General features: G+C 41.3%; 1 protein-coding gene across 9 annotated transcripts in view; it reads right to left on the bottom strand.

Annotated features, from left to right (window-relative positions):
* Esr1 (estrogen receptor 1) overlaps window positions 1–21,838 on the bottom strand; it is a 371,567-nt gene that overhangs the window by 15,746 nt on the left and 333,983 nt on the right. For all 9 annotated transcript variants that reach the window (XM_076926762.1, XM_076926763.1, XM_076926756.1 and 6 more), the window contains one exon: window positions 20,469–20,602. In XM_076926762.1, coding sequence (XP_076782877.1) covers window positions 20,469–20,602 — 134 coding nt within the window. The remainder of the gene's footprint in view (window positions 1–20,468; window positions 20,603–21,838) is intronic.

The following is a 21,838-nucleotide window of genomic DNA, read 5'->3' on the forward strand; positions in this document are numbered from 1 at the left end:
CAATGCAAGCAAAAGACATGACACTCTGACTCGGTGAGCCATTTTTTTCTTTTGGGCTGTCATTTCTGGATTCTGGCACAATGTGCACACTTGTCTGGGTTCCTTCTTCCAGCAAGAAGCTATTGAGAACCCATTATGTTATCTGACAGGGATTCCAAGCTTTATTTCCTTTGAAGAGTTAATATTTTACCAGAAGATTCTGCCCATGGAGAAAGAATTTTTTTTTTTTAACACCAACTCCCAGAATGGAGAACATCTCTCTGAGTAAGCCTGTTTTTCTAGTCCTGCTTTGGCACCAGATCAACTGATCATCTTATCCTTGTCAACAGGCACTTCCTAGCTGTGCAAATATATATTGAAATAAAAATACAGTCCTGTCCAAACGCCAGTAATTGACAACAGCCACCATCATCCTTTTGGGCCTTCCTGGCAATACACAGTCCCTGTTTGCTGCCTGCTGCCCTAAGGAGCTGTTTAAGAAACAAAAGGCACCCAGAGTCCCAGAATGCTTCAGGTGCTCTGGTAACCACTGTTAATAAACATGAGCACAACAAAGCTGCCGGCTGATCTGTGTCTCAGGCGGTTTCTGCCATGCACTGCACCACCATTTCCAGAAGCCAGGGGCTATTGTGTATAGAGCAAGGGCCTTCGGGAAGACACGATAGGCCAGGCTTTAGCCACTCTGCAGTCTGTGCCAAACCCCAAAGCTGGAGGGTCTGTCATGAAGCATAGTTAGCAGACAGAACACATCCTGCCACCACTAGGAGAGAGAAGAGGAGTCTGTAGGGGTTGTAGTAAGAGGAGACAATGACAGAGAAACCACAGGGATACCCTCAAGTATAAAGGACTTGTGTATGTGTGTGTATATGTGTGTGCCTTCGTGAGTGCATGCATGTGTGTATGTGTGCTTGAACAAATACATGTATGTGCACATGTGTATATGTGTGTGTATGTGTCTGTGTGAGAGAGACAGAAACAGACAGACAGACAGATGCACATACAGAGAGAGGAGAGAGAGAGAGAGAGAGAGAGAGAGAGAGAGAGAGAGAGAGAGAGAGCGCCTGGGCTGCGAACTTTGCACATCACACACACACTAGGCAGCACCGCTACTGAAGAGCGTCTGCAGTCCTCCAGGTTCGAATTTTTCCCTTGAGACAGAACTTCACCCAGCTGCCCAGACTAGCCACAAATGTACTCTGCTATCTAGACAAGCTGTAAACTTGGGAGCCTCCTGATGAAAACGTTTTAGTAGCTAGGATTATAAGACTATAATACCAGGGCTGCCTATAGGCTGCATTAGAGATAATGTAGCTTTTCCTCAGGCTCTTGTGACCTCAACAATCCCCTATTGTACTGCAACACTCTTTCAGGTTCTCTTTTGCATCTAGGCCTCACAGGAACAACACCCTTTCTATTTTCCAGCTTCTTTCCACCCAATGGTACCATCTAGAAGTTTGAGGAAGACTGAAGCACACCCATCCCTGGAAATACCCAGGAGGAAGCTTAGGCAACGGCTTGCCTCCTGGCTTCCCTGGACACCGATCTCCACTACAGAGGCTCCTCTGACTGCTGGGAATAAGAGTGCTGAGACCTTCGGCTTACCAGCTGCTGGGCTCTTCCAGCAAGGCAATCTTAATTTTTTTTCAAAAGGAATAATGTAGTAGTGACCTTGGGAATGTTCTTCAATCTACAGCACCTTGATTTAAAAGAGAAAAACAAGCAGGAATGATTTTTAAAAATGATCAATAATACGAGGCTCAGAGTTGTAAGTCACCTGGACCAGAACTGTCACTCAGCTTCGATCAGGCAGAAGTCGTAGTGTCTATGGCTAAGTGATGTATCAGCACATGAAGGTTCACCACAGAGAAGCATTTCTACAAGCAATGTCTTTTCTCATTACTGCCTTGGAGGCAGACCATGATGTTATCAGTCCCTGTTGTCTCTCTGGTTCACCTTTGATTGGCATTTGTTTGAGAGGCAGTGCTACTCCTGATGCACTCTTGGGTTAGTAGGTATTTAAATGGGTGCTGCTGTTATTTAGCAGGAAGAGTTATTCTAGATGTTCTACAAAGTACTAGTCAGACAGTCCCAGATACTAGTTTTTCCCCCTAAGCTGTACATCTCTGGAAAGTCCTGTTACATGGATATACTATAAATACAAATTTGAAGTAAAACATTTGGAAAGGAGAGCTGGGACTCACTGGCAGAACAGTTGACTATCATGTTCAAGATCTTGAATTTGGTCCTTAGTTTTACACACACACACACACATTCATCTGCACAACATATGCATGCAGCCATTTTGAATGTCTCAAAAATTATAGTATGTAGATGAGTTTATAATGAAGAAAGTTATTAAGAATGTCCTCACAAGAGTAGGGCCTCACGAAGATCTACCCCTAGCTGAGGAGCTACTGGTAGTTGGTAGCTCCTGGTGATGGCAGGGGTAGCCATTTTTTAAAGTGATGTAGCCATGAGTAAGCTGCCCATGTTTTAGTAAATAACCCTGCATCCATGCCCACATAAGCAACCCTAATTAAACTCAGTGAGTCATTAAAAATGCATTAAAGTAAGAGGGGGCTGCTAGGAAATAGGTGTTGAGAGGAAATGGAAGGAGGAAATGGAAGGAGATGATAGGGTTAGATCAAAATATATTACACACATGTGTAAAATTTTCAAAGATTAAATTTAAAATTTGAATTTTAAAACAATATTTAAAAACAATATTTGATGCATTATTTCAACTGGGGGTATCATGTAAACACCCCACCTGTATGTGTACTTGAATTGATTTCAGTGTCATTGAGCAGATACTACAAATATGACAGAATTAGTTGTAAAAATAAATAGAGGAAATGTTCACTTTTCTAAACAAAAGTAGAGCCAATGATTATAAAATACCATACACTGATAAAATAAAATAGTGTGTTCTTGACTCTTATACATTCTTAAATTTTTTATAATAATAATACTTTGTAGTAATTTAATAAGTAAATAACTTTTAATTTAATAATTTATTAATTTAATAAATAATTATCCTGGTATCCATATCTGGTTCTAATTTATCATGTCATGTATTTCTTGGGCAGAAAGCTTCAGATTATGTTTATATCCAAGTATTCTTTGAAATGATCACATTTTTGCACTTAAGAAAATACTTTTGGCAAGCCTTGTATATCTGCCCTGAAGTATATAGCTTTAGCATTTTATTTTAAGTGAGTTTACTATAATTTCTCCTTTGTATACAGTATGAAAGCACACTGATTTATCTTCAAATCATGAATATCTTAGAATCTCTTGTGAAGCTTTACAAGAGGCAAAAGTTTCCCAGGCTCCATCAAAGTCAGATAATTTTGAGCCAAGGGTGGGATCTGACAAATGTGCTTTAACAAAACCCTGCAATGGCCACTCATGCCCAGCTGGAATGACAAGCCACATAGCTGCCTTGAATTTTACATCTTGTGACCATCAAAAGACAAACTCTTGACAATGTGGAGTCTATTAATGTTCTTTGAAAAATATCTTATCATCATACTTCATCTCAAGATGTCTTCTCCATGGAGTTCCTGTACCAGGTTCACCCTGCCTCTCCTGTCTCTCTTTTCCAGTCATGGATGTAAGAATAGAGCTAAGTCTTGGGAATCAACTCATTTAAATGGCAGAATCTTCATTTTTCCGGAGTACTTGGAGGACCACATGACAAAAGACTACGAAACCGAACCAGCACATCTGATTTCTATGACTCTAAAAGGTGTGAACATTTCTCATCACCAGCAATCAAGCAAGTCCCTAGCAGAAGCCACTTCATGTCACTCAGCATAACTCCTTTCTAAGGCCCTCTTTCTGGACAGAATAATCCCACAGGAAACATTTGCTCTGTTTCTGATTAACTGGCCAACAGCTGGGGCTCTCACAACCCCCTCCTTGCTTGGGTTTCATTAATGATCTCAAGTGGCCCATGTAACTTAGGGGAATGTGGATTTCTCTTCCTTACAAAGAACACAGCAAGAGATACAGTTGAAGAGATGCCTGGCACAGGAAGAATGGTGGTGCTTTGATGCCCTAAACCTTAGCATTGGGGTTTGGGATTTTTTTTTTTTTTTTTTTTTTTTTTTTGCTGTTTAAGAATGCTTCAGTAAATTATGGGCCACTGGTGATAAAATACACCTTCAACTCTCATCAAGCCTTGACCTTTCTAGGGACAACCACACCCTGATGCCACAAAGGAGCCGATAGCTGTTCAGTGAATTCATTACCATGGTAAAAAAAATAAAACAACCAACCAACCAAACAACAACAACAAAAACAACAAACCAACCAACCAAACAAACAAAAAGCCCTATCATTTCAGAGTTTCCAAGGGCTTTAAGAGTTCCATGCCAGGAAATACAGAAATACAGACACATGTGAGTATTTGACAGTATCTCAAACATGAACCTGTTTGTAGACTTAGCATTATTATACACTTCAGAGTGTTTTAATCACAACACAGTGTGTAGCTCGGTTATAATAAGTGTCCTATTCTAATATAATTCAAGAGGTATTTTCTTCTTACTTATGGTTAAACAAATACATTGCAACAGGAACAACATCTGAAGGGTATTCAGGGTACCTCCTCTCATTGATGTTGTCTACATTTAAGGCCTTACAAAAATAATCTACTCAGAATTTTTTTCTTCCCAAATGCCAGTATTGCTATTCTTTATAAGAGAAGCCACAATTTTGATTCTAAAAACATTTAGTTATCCCCCATCAAGCTTACTATTTATTCTGAATACTGACATACTTCATGGCAGCCAGCATGTTCAAAGAACAAATTGAAGCAGAAAGGGCAAGCCGAGAACATCATAAAGCTTTGTTTGCTATGACTCAAAGATAAAACATCACTGAAGACTTCAAAGGGGGTGTTTTATGCCATTTAGGAACTTAATTATCATTTTTGTGCTTAGTTAAAAAAAAACCAAGAATATCACGTTGGAAAATATGTGTCTACTGATGGGGAATTTCTAACCTTTTCTACATGAGCAGATATTTACCTGCAAGATGAAGAACCTTCTCAGGACCTGGTCTTTGTGTGCATGCATATGGTTATGCTCGTGTATATCATGTAACATGCATGGGCAACATTTTTTTCTGTATGAAGTCAAAGAGGGAATGGCAACTGAAAATGCATGTCCCTGCCAGAAACCCAACGCAGGAACAGGTGCTTCTGTTCACTTAGGACTCCTCTATCCCTACAAGTGCATTCCTTGGCACCAACAACCATTAAACCATACAGGTCTGATTCAGAAATATCTGTCAATTTGGTGTAATTTTTATTGAGATGTACTAGATGTTCTTGAAGGTAAGTATGTAGCACATTAACACGTCCAAGCTGACTCAGAAGATAAATCTCTTAATGACTTCCAATGGAGATATTGGTGAGCTGATGGAGTTAACTTGAGGCAAATTAGGACACATGGGCTTTTGCATTAAAATGGAATCATGTGCTTGACTATATATGGAACTCCTGACTTTATCCTGGTTTTATTTTTTTTATAACAGGCAGACAAGATAGATTATAGGTTAAATCTTCCAGGACAAAGTTGCTATTGGTGTTTATTTGGCATGGGAGTTTTTTTTTAAGCTATTATGTTTGTGGTTAATTGATTTTACAAGAGCAGCAGCCTCAACACACATGATCATCGCATCACACATTTAGGGAGAAAAGTGATCAAGAACAGACAGGTTGGAAATTCAATCCCTGATCCTCCGAACCACCAGATATGATTTGATAGCCCTGGCTACTTTGTGCTCCATAGTTCAGATTCCGAAATCTAAGTCTGTTGGATGCTTTGGTAGCAACACAGGCTCATACTGCTGGAGAGGTGTACAGTTGTCAGTTTTCACAGGTTTCCTTCTGACTTCACTAAATTGGTCAAGCTGATAATAAAAGTATTCTACACAAGTTTTGTCAACTCAACACAGCCCAGTCATCTAATAGAAATACCTCAACTGAAGGTCTATGATGGATTGTCTTGATTGTTAACTGATATAAGAGGCCCCATCCCACTGTGGGTTGGCAAGTGTAACTAAGCTGTATGAGAAAGCAGCTGAGCATAAACCTGAGAAAATCAGCAAGTAGCATTTCCCCATGGCTTTTGCTTGAAGATTCTGCTCTGAGTACTTGAGTTCCTTCCCTGACTTCCTTCAATGATGGATTGTGACCTGGACATAGAAGCCAAAGAAAACTTTTCCTCCTCTAAGTTGCTTTTGGTCTCAGAGTGTTTTTATCACAGCCATAGAAATCAGAATGAACAGATCACTCCCTACCAGGAAACCACTAGCAATTCCAGTTTCCCTTGGGAGAATGGAGACTAAGTTGTACAATCTTCCATCAAGACCTGGTTATTAAGAAGTCATCTTTGTAGAGATTTGCCTTCAGAGAGGTTCTGTTGAATAACTACTATATTGTACTTTTTTAAATCCCTGTGAGCCTTGCAATGGAATGTCTTCTCTTTGATTTGACCTAGAACTTTAGAGCCAAACTTGCAGCTCACTTTAGGTATAGCACAGAGATACCTTCTTGTGCTGATCTAGCTCACAGAGTTGGTGATTTCTGCACATTCCTCTCCCTTTATATGAGATTTGTTAACTATTAGTTTGCTACCTTTCATTGCAAGAAATTCAGTTAAGTATTTCAAATCTTGTGGAACAGCAATATGGGAGCAGGTATCCCTTCTTCCCCTGGAAATCAACGTAAAAAGTCACTGTGGATAGATGTGCTCAGAAAACGTCACTAAATGCTCATCTGACTTAGTCTCTCACTCAGAAAAGCTGACTCAAGAACTAAGACTGCATAACAAACTTGTGCAAACATGTCCACATCATCCTGAACTGAGCAGTCTGCTCAAGTATCTGTAATGTCCTGCACCAGGAACTAAGAAACGAGATCACAGACTCTCAGTCTTAATTGGAGAGTTTGATTCCCATTAAGGGGATATCCTCAGGAAAACTTTCCCTTTCTTTCCTGAGGAAGACTCAAAATGGCTGATAGTCCCTTCTGGGGATTGCTGCTGCTGTTGTTTTGCTTTTTTACAACTAGTGTGAAATTTTCCTGTTTCCAAGAGGCAAGTGAGCTGTGGGTTGAATGTCCGTTCGGGTATCTTACATCAATCCTCCATTTAAGTGAGTATTTGACTGCATAGAAACTCCAGTACACAGGCATCATATGACTGTGATTGGCTTATTTTAATTATTCTTAAAGAAAATAAAGCTAACATTACATTCCAAATATGGAGATGTGGAATTCCAGAATTGTGTGTTTAAGAGATGCCCTACGATCAGTTAGTTTGGTAATGGAACCATTTGAGCAGCACTGACTGGGCTCAGGGGATTAGCAACAATAAGAGAAGCAGAAAGGAAGAGGAAGATGAAAAGAAGGAGGAGAAAAAAGAGAAGGAAGAAGAGAAGGAAGAGGAAGAGAAAAAGTCTAAAGGTGGTTGGTTTGAGGGGAATGTGGGTAGAGATTAAGAGGAAAGATATGATCGCATTTTGTTGAAAACACACCTAAAATTCTAGAGAAAAACTATTTAAAAATTAGTTAATTTTGTGGTTTAGAAATTATTTGAAGAATTAAAAAAGCCCCATATGACTATATCTGTAGATAGGTGAACAGAGATAGATTAGATGATAGATAGATAGATAGATAGATAGATTTATAGATTGATAAAGAGACAGATAGATAGACATATAAAGTTAGCCTCACGTGAAACCTCACATTTAAATTCTGTTGAGTTGATTAAAGCAGGAGCAGCAGCAGTGGGAGAGCAGCACCTCTGCACACTGATTTCCTTGCTTCCTTGTCTGCTACTCTCAGGTAACCTTGAGACACTGCCAGACAACTTGGCTTCAGCAGAAGGGAGGTAAAACCTACCAATCTTCAAAAACTGAGAAGATAAGACTTAGAAGAAACTATTTGCAAGAGACACATTCAATAAAGGACTATTCTCCAACATGATGCTCAAACTCAACCATAAAAAAATCAGATAACTTAATAAATTAGAAATATTAACATACATCTCACCAAAGAACCACAAATAGCAAACAAGCCTTTAAAAAGACGTTTAACCTCATCTCTTAGAATGTCCAACCTCCAGAGTATTGACAATAGAAAATGCTGACAAGGAGGTAGAGCAACAGGAGCAGCCTTCACTGGTGGTGGGAAAATCTTACTTCTCACTTTGGAAGGCATTTTGGTAGTTCCTAACAAAACGAAACAAGCTCTTACCAAGGGATTACCCAGTAATCCCTCATCTTAGTGCTCACAAAGGAAATAGAAATTTATGTCCACACACACTGTTTTGCACATAGATTTGTGGCAGCTTTAACTACAATTGTGATAACTTGCAAGCAACCAAGCTTTCCTTTAGACAAACTAAATGTACAAACAATGGAGTATTATTCACAGATAACAAAACATGAGCTACCAAATCACAAAAAGGCATTGTAAGGACCTGAAGTGACCAATACAGAGCAGAAGAAGGCAATGTGAAAAGGCAACATACTGTGGTAGTCCAGATACAAGACATCCTGAACAAGACAAAGCCATGTTGACAGGACAGATCAGTAGAAAGGGGAAGAGAAGTGAACAGGAAGAGAATAGGGGATTTCTGTATAATAATAAGAAACACTTGCTAAAAAGCCATACAGTACACAACATCAATGTCCTCCACAGTCTTGGAATGGTACTGATGCATCATTGTTAAAAATACACCACAGATACAAGATGCTGATTGTGAGGGGCAATGGAATAGAGTGGGGAGGCAGAAGTCTTTACTTGCCACATATTGTGTGTGTATGTGTGTCTGTGCATGTGTATGTGTGTACGCATACATGTGTTTGTGCATGTGCTTATGTGTGTATGACTGTGTGTCTGTGTGTGTGCATATGTGTATATTTGTGTTTCTGTGTCTCTGTGCACGTGCATATGTGTATGACTGTGTGTCTCTGTGTGTGCATATGTGTATATTTGTGTTTCTGTGTCTCTGTGCACGTGCATATGTGTATCTGTGTGTGCGTGTGTGTGTCTGTTCATGTGCATGTGTGTGTGTCTATGTGTGTGTCTGTGCATGTCATATGTGTGTATATTTGTGTTTGTATGTGTGCATGTCTGTGTGTCTGCATGTGCATACGTGTGAATGTGTGTGTGCATGTGTGTGTCTGTGAGTGTGCATATGTGTGTATGTGTGTGTATGTATGTGTCTGTGTGTGCATGCATGTGTGTAGGTGCTTGTGTCTGTGCATGTATATGTGCGTGTGCATATGTGTGTCTGTGTGTTTATTTATACCCAATCTGTCCTAAAACAAAAATTAGGACTCAGCTACTATAAAGGAGGAATAGGGAAAATGTGGTGGAGACTTTTGTGGGGAGGGAGGCGAGATGGCAATGCAGAGAAGAGGGAATGGGGAGGTACAAGTAACAGGGAGGATGCTCCAAAACCCCATGTGGTATAATAATGGTACTCATATCTTGGGGTAACCAACAGTCACTTAATTGGGCTTACAGCCCACTCAGTAGGAGAGTATCCTGGCACTGTAGGTTATACCATTTGCCTGTTAATGTCAAAGCCATGGAATCCAGAAGAAAACTGCCACTGCAGTTTTCTAAGCTAGTACAACATCTAACTGCATTCTAAGTACTCGTCCTTAAACCCACAGGTAAGTGTCTTTCTCACCCTTCATCAAAGCACTTTCTTTTACAGGAGATGAAGATCATTATTAAAAAAAAAAAAAAAAAACCATAACTGGTCAAAATGTAGAGATCAATTAGGCAGGGGGAATTTCCCCCAATTAATATGCTTATAACACAACCCCTGCACATAAGGCTCAGGGAACACTGCAAATTAATGGGCCAAAGACTTTAAGATCCAGAAGTGCAAGACAGCTGTTGAAAGATAGTTTCTTCTAAATTAAAGTAACAAGAGGACACAAAGTGGAGGTAGGGAGTTGATCTGGGAGGGATTTGGGAAGGAGATAAGTTGTATGAAATTCTTTAGGAAATAATAAAAATATTATACACAGATGTGAAGTTTATTAAGTAGTGAAAATAATTCTGTGCATATGCTGTTATGAGTTTGTGTATGTATATGTGGGTGTGTGGAGGGGAGGGTTGTGTGCATATATGTGTAGGCGTATTTACATGTGAAAGCCAGAAGTTAACTTCAAGTGTCTTTCTCAATTATTCCCAATTTCAAGACAAGAAATAAGACAGGTTCTTTCACCGGACCTGCAGCTAGAGTGGGTCACCAGGAATCTCAGAGACACTCTTGTCCCCTCTTTCCCAGGGTAGGGATTACAATTGTTTACTGTTGTACGTTACATATGGTCGCTGGAGAACAGATTCAAATTCTAAAGCACATTACCAACTGAACCACTTCCTTAGTCTCAGTAAAAGCAAAAAAACTCCAAAAAGGAAAATATATGTAATCTGCATTTTAATTGTTGGGAAGTGAGGGCTTCATGAGGTTGAAGCCCCGTGGCCTACAAATGCAAGGGCCAGGGAATGTTTCCAGAGAGGCAAATGGTCTGTCTTCGCCTGGATCACCCAGCTGGTAAATAAGTGTCACATCCTGAACTAGAATCCAGACTCACCTCACCTCTGACTCAGCACTCAAACATTACACTAAGACTTTCTAAGGTTTGCAGGAAACTAGAAGTGATGTCAATGGACTGATCTTCTTGAACATTTGAGATCCACAGACTAAGTTTTATGATGACAAAATATTAGGAGCAATTTAGGAGCAATTCTGCCTTTTGAAAAAGGTCAGAGGATGGTGTGGCCAAAAGGAGTTGAAATGACAGGAGGTTTTCTATGAGTTTCTTTTTGTTTTGTTTCTGAAACAGTGTCTCCATTATATAACACTGTCTGTCCTGAAACTCTCTCTGTAGACCAAGCTGGCCTCAAACTCCTGAAGACCCACCTGTCTCTGCCTCCCAAGTGTTGGGATTTAAGGTGTGTGCCACTGTGCTCAGCTTCTATGAGTCTCCTAAACTAGAGAGAGAATTTCACCAAAATGCTAACAGTGATCACTTTCATGGGATGAGAGACTTTCACCAAAATGCTCACAGTGATGACTTTCATGGGATGAAATTGGGATGCTCTGAGAGATGGTTTTTCTTTTTGGTGTCTTTTCTGTTCTAAGCATCGGGTGCTCATCACTTTTGCAAGCCAGTGAAGAATGGAAATGCTTTTAAGATACAGAAAGTGCCTCTTGTTCCTGTCATTTCACAGACTATGTCAACACCCAAGTTGTTGCGTGAGAAGTGAATGGGGCCCTTCAAAGAATCCGGAGATTGTTACGAAGACATTACTTATTAATTTTCTCATAATGTTTCCATTATCTCTAAGGTAGTTCCTATTTCTGAGACTTTCCAAGGTTGTGGTTTCAGCAGGAAATAAAGCTAACTGACCTGTCACTGAAAATTTACCCAGAGGTTTCCTTAGCTGGAAGAATCCTGATGTGCCACCAAGCTATCCTTAGCTGCAGAGCTAACTACAATGATAAATGAGTTTCAAAGCCTGACAATACCAGAAGACCACAGTTTCCCTAGAAGGTTCTATGTCTTTCATAGAACACAGAGGCTCAACTAATTCAGTAATTCACAATGCCATTCCGGCAGGAAGGACCAGTGTTTCACCTGACAGTGAAAAATAACTTGACATTCTTGGTGTCAGTCATCACTGTTGTCCATGAAAACAGTGAGATTCTGCCTGACACCCCATCCTCAGAGCCATGTCTCTGTCTGTCTGCAGGTAACTAAGATGCAGACTTCTCTGGATCCATAGGTTCTCATTGATCTTGGGTAGGGCACATCTTGAACCACCAGCCCCCCACTTTTTCAGTGAAGCATGCAGCTAGATTGAAGGTAAAGTCATGTGTCAAACTGCTTCTTCCAAGCTCATCGGGGACCAGGATATGGAATGTCCATCCCCCAAAGTCCCAGAACCAAGTGTGAGCAAAGTCACTGGAGGAGCCCTTCTTTACCTCCCAAAGAGTCACTTAAAGTGATGTGCTTGAGTTCTTCAAAAACTTGTCTTGCTCTTTGAAAATAACGCTTCCTTTTTAAATCAGTGGTAGAAGACAACCCGTGAGAGAGATAGCCCTGTGAACATGTCAAGTACTTGCAAGGGGAGTTCCCTGTCATGGTGTCCATGCACAATATAAAGCTACATAGCACCTACATATAACACAAAGTCTCATTCTGATAAAAGGTGGCTTTCAAAGAGAGCATCTATGTAGTGCATGTGTAGAAACCTTGACTGTGGGTATTAAACACCAGCAGGGTGTGGGCTAAAGGAAGCCATCCGTTCCCTACTCATTCCGGCAACTTCCATTCACCTGCCTCATGGTCCACAAGGCACACACAGTTGCTTATGTGTGTGGGAGTCCTTTTATGGTGATTGATAACAGTGTGATACAGTGTTGGTATAGTAGAAGTGTTTATGTACCAATAGCTCTATAAACCACCATAACCTCTTTCCCATGCCAGATGTACTTCTACTAAAATGTGCCAACTAAAACCTAAAATTGGGAAGCGGTTCATTAAAAGTGAAAAATGTGTAGGGTGGAAGAGGTGGCTTAGTGGTTAAAAATCACTCACTGATTTCTCTCAAGGTCCCGAGTTCAATTCCCGGCACCCACATGCCAGGTCACAACCATCTGATGCCATCTTCTGGTGTGCGTATGTACCCATATCTAGTGTGCAGACAAAAGTACTCATGTACATAAAATATACGAATATGGAAGTCTTTTTTTTTAAAAAAAAATAAAAACCCTTGTAGCTGGACTTCTGAGATCCTCTCAGAACCTCTTTGCGTGATCTGGCTAATTATCACAGTCCCAACTAAGGCACACGCAGATCTTTTGTGGGTGTTAGGCTGCATGCACACACACAGATATTTCATGAGTGGTAGGCTGCATGCACACACACAGATATTTCATGAGTGGTAGGCTGCATGCACACACACAGATATTTCATGAGTGGTAGGCTGTATGCATGCTAGTCTTGTGCCCTTCACCCTTCCTCTAGCCATTTCCAAATAGTTCTGCGTTACTTGATTTTGTTTCTAAGTCTCACTATAAACTGTAACAATACTCAATATAGAAACAGGCTTTTGTCATTATCAAATGTGGCAGGAAGGGGTTGGAGAGACGGCTCAGCAACTAAGAGCAAATGCTGCTCTTGCAGAAGACCCTGGTTTGAGCCGCAGCACCTGTGTCAACCAGTCCATAACTGCGCATGACTCCAGATTCATGAGATCTTATATCCTCTTCTGGTCTCTATGGGCACTACATTCATATACATAAACACATACACACACATTCACACATACACACACACAGTACACATGTGAATAATTTAAAATAAAAGTAAAAATTAGATGGTTTTAATGTTTAGAAAATCTCTACCAATTAATCTGGCCAGTCACTTTGTAACTTTGGCCTTCCATACAGTCCTAGGGCCTGGGCATAAGGCACTGAAGATTTTCCAATAGTATAACAAGGCTAGTCCTTTATATACTCCTTATAATGTTTAATCTCATAGTCTCCCTAAAACAGCCCATAATGCTCCCCTTACTTGATTTTCCTAATTCTTCCATGCTCTGCTCCCAACCCTGCCCCAAAATGATTTCCGTGCTATGAAGAACTGCTTGCTGACAGCCTCATTTGTTGGTACCAAGTGTTTGTCAGTTTATTCTCTGTTGCTAGCACCATAATAGCATGGACTGGGTAAAGTACAAAGATAAAATTTCTGTTATGCCTCAGATTTCTGGTCCAAGAGTTAGATGTCACATTTAATGATGTTCTTCGTGCCGGCAGGATTCAAAGTAGTGCATGACATTGTATGACAAGAAATATGAAACGTGCATGTATGCATATACTCTGAATCCTGTCTTTCCTTTTTATAAAGTCTTTGGTATTTAATTATAGGGTGCCATCCTGATGGCTTTATCTAGGCCCAAGCACCATTCCAAAGCCCTGTCTGTGTACACAACAGTCAAATTGACTTTCCCAATCTTATTACCTCCTAATGGAATCCAATTTTAATATGTCATACTGAAAACCAGAACTCTCTGGGTTAGTCTCTGGAGGCTAGGGGAACTTAGATCACATGACCATTATTCGATCACATGACCATTATTCTTCATCATCGACTTGATTAGATTTGGAATTGTTGAAGAATCATAATTCTCGGTTTGTCTTTGAGGATGTTTCAAAAAACGTTTAAGTGAAGAAGGAAGACCTGCGCCTAGTCTGAGTATCAGCCTCCCACAGGTTGAGGGCTGGGATTGAATTGAAAAGGGAAAGCAAGCTAAGCACAACATTTGTCCACCAGTGCTTCCTACCTGTGGTGCACGCAATGTGACCTGCTTCCTCTTGCTACTGCTGTCATGGCTTTCCTGTCACAATGTCACCCTTAGACTGTGAGCTACAATAAACCTTAACTTCCTTTTGCCAGGTGTCTGTCACAACAACGAGAAAAGTCATTCATACAGTTGGCTTTTCTAGTTGTCGGAGACCTTGGAAAGAATGTGCAGATTCTTTTAAAAGGATACAAGGGAAAGTGTTTGTATTTGGGAGCTGTAGAGGAAACACGCTAGTGTTCACCTGAGTCTGCATGCAAGGAGAGTGATGGAAGTAGCTTATCTGGGGTCTCTATCCCATCAAGCAAATAGCAGAGCCCATTCTACAAATTTTAGACCTTTCTGAAGACAGAGATCAGGTCACAGGTCACTAGCAGGAAAACCATTATCACCCAAGAGGTTTAAGGTTGTATCGGAAGTTGTGACAGTAGAAAGACTCCAGAAGTTGAGTGGACTTGGCTGCCTGCAGAATTCAGTCATAGGGACCAACAGCAAACCACTTGGCAACTGTGAAGTGCCATTCATCTCAAAATAATGACAATAAGCAGACTCTGTGGAAAGGACACTTGGCATCACAAAAAAAGTCAACAGCGAATAGAAGAGAATACTCTCTGACGTTCGCGACATTGGCATCCCTAACAATGTGTCCATTTGCGATGTCCAAGGACTGCTCTTGTCAGAAACCGTCAATGGCAGAGACTTAATGAATCCTTGACGTTGAAAGTCAAATGGTTGCTAAATGTTCTTTTATCTAAATATAGAGCCTCTCTGAATCATTGCTTCATTTCTCAACTTGAAAAATCTAAATGTCCCAAGCAGTTGTCTAAGAATGCAGAGTACAAATAATCCAGAACAAAGGGGATGGGGGATGGGACGAACACTCTCTGTGCTGGAAACTTGCTATAATTCACCATGAAATAAATGTTTCTCTAATGAGAATGCGGCCACCCATGGATGGAGCAAAGGCAAACAGGCTTTCATCAGCTTCGGCCTCATGTGCTTTTCATGAGGGCACTGTGAAAACAAGACACGCATATTTAACGAAACAGACCTAGGTAGCAGGAGAGAGCTGCCATGTTCTTAGAATGTATGTGTAACATGTATGGTCTTCCTCAACCGTGCCTTGTCTCACTGAACGAGCACCAACATCATACAGTTTGAGATTTTTGTCATTTGGTTTCTAGAATTTCTTTTTCTCCCTCACGTTTTTTAGTTGTCCGTGCTTTTCAGTTCTTACTCAGTTTCATTATCTCATCCACTGAAAGACAAATATCATTGGAAGTTGACTTTGGGATGAATAGGTAATCACAGGTGTAAGTTTCAACAGCACGAGACCTTCTAGGAACCACCAGAAAGCCTGCTGGGCTTGCTGTACTGAAACGTCTGGGTAGCTGGAATTAGCCTGTGCGTAAGTAAGGGTCAGAAGAGAGATGGTCTGGAGTAAGATAGCACAGAGCGCTAGAACCAGGAACTGGAGAAGCTTCTGGGCTCCACTGGATAAGTTTGCAGAGAAGGAAGTGAGAGAGGCTCTCCAGGATACAATATACAGAATTGTAGGTGTGTGTGTGTGTGTGTGTGTGTGTGTGTGTGTGTAAGAAAAGAGATGGTTCTAGAACTGATTGACACCATTGTCAAGTTGACTTGAATGTTAAACTGCACATTCCCGAGAGAGGATAGAGGTATACACACGAAGCTTCTATACGTGAATTTCCTGCCGCTTGAGAAACAGTGACAGAGGAGCTTTCTGCCTGGGTGTGGATTTGGAAGAGGCTTGAGGCTAAGAAGACAATAAAGGAGTAAGTGTTGAGCAGCGATCCTTCAGTAGGCTACTACGGTCTGTCAACATAAGGTCAAACCCACAAGATCAAAGTCCTCCTAACACTTAAACAAGCAGCATAATTAACAAAGTCTCCAGGTAGCTACTACAGTTCCTATTACTTGAGTCTCTCCACTTCTTTGGGGGCCTGTGTACCGGACTTTAAACTAAAACACTGTGTTAGGCAGAGCTGAGGTCTATTCAACTGAAGGCCTGCTCTCTCTCTCTCTCTCTTTTTTTTTTTTTTGGTTTTTCGAGACAGGGTTTCTCTGTATAGCCTTGGCTGTCCTGGAACTCACTCGGTAGACCAGGCTGGCCTCGAACTCAGAAATCCGCCTGCCTCTGCCTCCCAAGTGCTGGGATCAAAGGCGTGCGCCACCACCACCCAGCTTGAAGGCCCGCTCTCATCTTTGACAATGATAGCTTTCATTGCCTGGGGCTACCCCTGCTCTTGATCTGCTGACATCAATACAAGCCAAAGTGCTGAGAAAGTCCACAGGGAAGGCAGGTACTTCAGAGTGGGAAGGAGAGGCTAGCAAGATGAAACTTTTCCAGCACTTCTCCCAGCAATGTCCAGCAAAGTTTCTATCAAAGAGCTGAATGAAGCAATGTCTGTTGACAGTATGTGGCTCCAAGACCATGAGAAACACAAAACGAACAATGAACCGCTTAGGAAAATTGGTAAATATACATCTAAACAAAGAATGATTCCATTTAAAGAAACACACACACACACACACTCACACTCACACACACACACACAAGAACATTCATTTGGATGTGTTTGGCATAAAGATCATAGTGAGACTGCGATAAACATAGAATTACTGAAGAAACGAGTGAAATTTTTGAGTAAAAATATTAAAATAAACCAGCTCTTGAAATGCTAGATCATGTGTTACTAAGAAGGTAAACAGTCAAGAGAAGGAGGATTCGCCTGGGAGCTGGTCTCCAGGAAGCAGGCGTGTCTGAATGATCGTAAAGAACTGAGGTCACACTGGGCAGGAGGAAGAAATCGGCCAGGTCTGGCACATATTCCTCAGCATCCTCCTGTGGCTGGAAAGCCAACCCCTCCCCTTACTTCCGCTCCTCCTCAGACCCTTGCCCTGAGCACATCTGTTCCCTTCCTCCTAAACCTTCTCTTGGACTTCCTCCAGCTGCTTTTCAGAAAGCCTTGAAGCTGTTGCTTGTTTTTTTTTGTTTTTTTTTTTTTGTTTTTTTTTTTTGTTTTGTTTTGTTTTGTTTTTTAACTAAGGTCTGTCTGGATTAACCAAGACCACCTCTCTCCTTTGATGTGGCCTCTGTGGTTGTCTGTAGATGATCCTGAGCTTTGGTAAATAAATCACTCAACTCACACAGAAATTGTGTTCTAAACAGTTGGGAAGAGATCATCTGTGGATATTCTGGCCTTTGGAGATCCTCTTGTGGCTTCAAGAAAGACATTTTGAGTCTGAGCAGGCCCTCAAAGAAACCCTTCATTTCTCCTGATTCTGCCTCAAAACCAAGGCCACTGTGAACAGCGTTTCTCAGAACTGGCCTTCAGAGACTCAGACTGAAATGTGAGCTTTCTCCCAACCCCCAGGCTTAGCCAGGGAAGGTCTGAGATCTTCTAACCAGGTTCCCTGAATCCCAGCCTGTGTGGCTTTGTCTCAAGATAAGTCAGGAGTTGTCCCAGCTCAAAAGTAGTGAGTTGGTTAAGGTTTTAGTAACATCCTTTAGTGTGTGTGAGTCCGTGTGTGTGTGTGTGTGTGTGTGTGTGTGTGTGTGTGTGTGTGTGTGTGTGTGTGTGTGTCAGGGGAGGTGTGACGCAGTAACCGCCCTGTGGCAGATTTCTTTTTATTGTCCTTTTATCACTCTTTATTTCCTAGTACTGGCCCATTGTGTCTCATCCTCTTTCTCTCTGCCTTTCCACGAACAATAGCAGACACTAGGAACTGTGTGAGGCACAGACCTGTCTTTCCAGAGCACAGCTCACTTTTGTGGTGAGAAGAGTGGTTTTGTCTGTTTGGGCTGGTTAGCTGCTTCTGTTTTTCTTATAGCACTCCTGAGCCATCAGTACAGTCCTTGATGGCACAGACAAGCTGCTACCCATCATCACATGATAATATAACGATCAACGCTGCGGTATGTGAAGCCTTTTATTTCCAAACAGTGGCCCACCCCTTTAAGTGCAAGCATAAGCACAGAGCTTCTGACTGCCAAACAGTGTTCCACCCCTTTAAGAATAAGCATGAGCACAGAGCTTCGGAGACAGACAGAAGGAACAAAGACAGTGTGTGAAGGCCTGTCTCATGTCACAAGGATTGAGCTGGGAGCCCAGTTTTGCAATGGAAAATACAACAGGTTGTAAAAATTCAGAGCCCACCAATCTGGAGTTGTACCTTTAATTGTTTTGCATAATATTAAAAAATATAACTACACTGTTGCAAGAACAGAAAAAAAAAAAAAAAAAACCCAAACCTCAGGAAAAGCTATCCAGATATGTGGAACACAGTTTCAGTGTCCTCAAGTATCCCCTGTGCTCACTAATAACTCTTACATCCTGTCTGGGTTATTCTCTTCTGATTAGAGTGAGAATAATAATAATAATAATAATAATAATAATAATAATAATAATGAAAGTTTCCAACACTTGTTAAGCATGCTGTCCCTGAAGTTAACAGATTGCCCACATGCAGGCTGTCCACACATGCCAGCCTTCCACTGAAGAAGGAGTGGGATCGGGACCTGGCGCCGTGTAGGCGAGTGGCTCTCCTCCCAGAACTGACATTCAATAAAGAGCCATTGTGGGATCTGGACCCTTCAACGTGCAGGACAAACGACTCAAATGAAGACGCACAATGCATGTGAGTGGGACTAGAAACTTGAATGGAGTGTAATCACTCCCTGAGTGCCCATCGTCTCGTATTATTTTATCATGGAACTTCACTTCCCAATTCAGGCCTTGCCTAGTGCAATAGTACCAATTTCCATCTCTCGGTTGTTAAGGGAAGATGATTGCCATGATAACTATTGAGGAACGGGGCTATCTAGAGTCTACAGGGAACCGGAGTGGAAAATTGTCGTTTCAGGGAAGATGGGAGGGTCTTGGGGTTGTGAGGAGGAGACAGACCTGGTAGAAAGAGAACTGATACTCTCTGCATGTGACCGAGCTATCTCTCTGTCTTAAGAAATCCAAGACCAAGCATGATGGGGTGAGGAATCAGGCCAAGACTTGAGAAGATGGTGTGATTTCTACTGGAGGGTGACACTGAGATAGAAGAAATTGGGGTTGCAGGACAAAGGTCCCTAGTTAAGTGCATCTGCTGTGTAGCAGACAGGGGGGGTTGAGCTTTGTGTGCCTGTGCTTACAGATCTAGATGGCTGATGCTTAGAAGGGCTGGAAGAGTGAGACTGCTAACTGAGGCTGAACCACAATTCCTGTCTGGGTAACTTAACAGCTAACCTCACTACAGAGGACCATAAGAGAGAGGAGGTGAGGGGAAAGGAGAGGAGGAGAGTGAAGGGAAGAGGAGGTGAGGGAAGGAGAGGAGATGAGAGGAGAGGGGAGGGAAGGGAAAAAACAGAGCATCTAAACAAAACTTCAGTGGCTATAAGCCACTAGGTAGCCCAGGACCATGAGCCACTTAGATGAAATGAAATGCATGTTCAAAAACATTGTCCACTGCATTCCTTATTCCATCATTTGAGGACTGCTTTGTTTAATTATTTTTCTGGAATCTTTAAGCCAAGCACATTTTTAACCAATCAGCTTTGACCAGGAGATACAAGTTCTGTCTCCAAGAACCCTCTTTGATATCTTGATGGCATTCTTTTTCTTCTCGGTGGTAGGCGTTGAACTCAGAGGCTGGAACATGCTAATGGTACACGCCACGACTGAGCTGTGCATCCAGGGCCCATGTCAGAACTTGCAAGGACCATCTCCTGGTCTAGGTCCATTTTACTATGTACAACTATCTACAGATACGCAAACAAAGAAAAGCAGTCCCATATGTCTGCAAGGATGAAAATATATCAGTAACAGATCAAAATCCAATCTCAACCATTGTTTTTCATGCACCCTACTTGATCAGTATGGTTCTAATATCTAATCGAGCGACGAAATGTTATTGGAAATGTGTCATTTTATTCGATGTATAACATTAAACATTATATCTCATGGACTGGATCAAGTTGAAAAAAAATCACAAGTGAATATTTCTCCCTAGAACTCAGCATTAATTTCCCCCCAGGTTGGCAACTCACCCGAATTAAGCAAAATGATCGATTTGAGGCACACAAACTCTTCTCCCTGCACGTTCATCATGCGGAACCGAGTTGACGCAGCCAACAGCATGTCAAAGATTTCCACCATGCCTTCTACACATTTACCTTGATTCCTATGAAGACAAATATTAAGAAGCATTAAAGCACAGGAATCCTCCGTAAGATGTACGGTTCACAGCACAAAACCCACTTAGGCTCAAATCTATAGCTCACTTTCTTGCAGCAAGTGTGAACATTCATTTAAATTTGAGAAGGCAAGGCAGAAAAAAATGTCTTTAATCAATAAAGCCTTAAAATTATTACAAGAGTTTTAATATTCAGTGGCTAAGTCTGCTATATTGTATGTGGAGATCTGTGGCTTACAGGTAATCAAAGATGCTTGAGGTTTGGGTACGACTGTAGACAGCCTGCTGTATTCTGGACATTGTACTTGTTATAGGGATGGAGCAAGGTCTTGTGTTCAAAGATGCGCTCCATTAATATACAGTGTCTCCTGATGTGTTTTGAGATACTCTTGAGCTCTAGCAGCTATGGGTTGTGTGGTTGGGCTCGAGTCACTTGTGCTACAGAGGATGGCAAGTGAGGGCTGGGATGCCAAGTGAGGGCTGTTCAACATCATCCCAAAAGAATCAGGGTTCAATCAGGAAGTGAGAGTGCACGATTGGAGGAGAGTCAGACCTGCCCATGAAAGGGCACCTAGTGGTACACTGGACTTGAAGAGGAGACACAGAATAAATTTGGAAGAGTTGGGAATTGTTAGCCAAGGATGTGCTCTATATCACTCGGGATGGGTCATACTTTTACCTGGTACCATAGAATTGGTATCAAGATTTTTTCATTTACTTATTTATTTATTCACTTTACATTCTGATTTTAATCTCCGTATGAACAACTAGCGAATGAGCAAGGTCAATGGGCTATCACATACACCTGCATCTTTGCTATAGGGTTAGTTCTGAAATGAAAAGAGATATTATGTGTAAAAGAAATCCACTCATTCTGAGGCATGATGTATTTGAAGAACTGAAAATAGAGGAAAAAGTTAAAGTCTTGCCTATGCAAACGTTTATTAGGCCTTTAAAAAACATTTCAGACATAAGCATGAATGCGCTCATGAGCACTGGATTTTGCTTCTGTCCTAGGGGTCTTCTCTTTTGTCAACAGGGGAAATAACACTGAACAAAATGCCCAACAATCGTGTCTCCTTTGATGGGAACACATTCTGAGAAATGCATCTTTAATTAGGCAATTCTGTCACTGTGTGAACCTCACGGAGTGCACTTCAACCAAAATATTTGTGATCTCACTAAGTGATGATATACTCTTGGGGCACATGTAATATGTTGTAC

The sequence above is a fragment of the Arvicanthis niloticus genome, chromosome 28, assembly GCF_011762505.2.
Source record: "Arvicanthis niloticus isolate mArvNil1 chromosome 28, mArvNil1.pat.X, whole genome shotgun sequence".
Lineage (NCBI taxonomy): Eukaryota > Metazoa > Chordata > Mammalia > Rodentia > Muridae > Arvicanthis > Arvicanthis niloticus.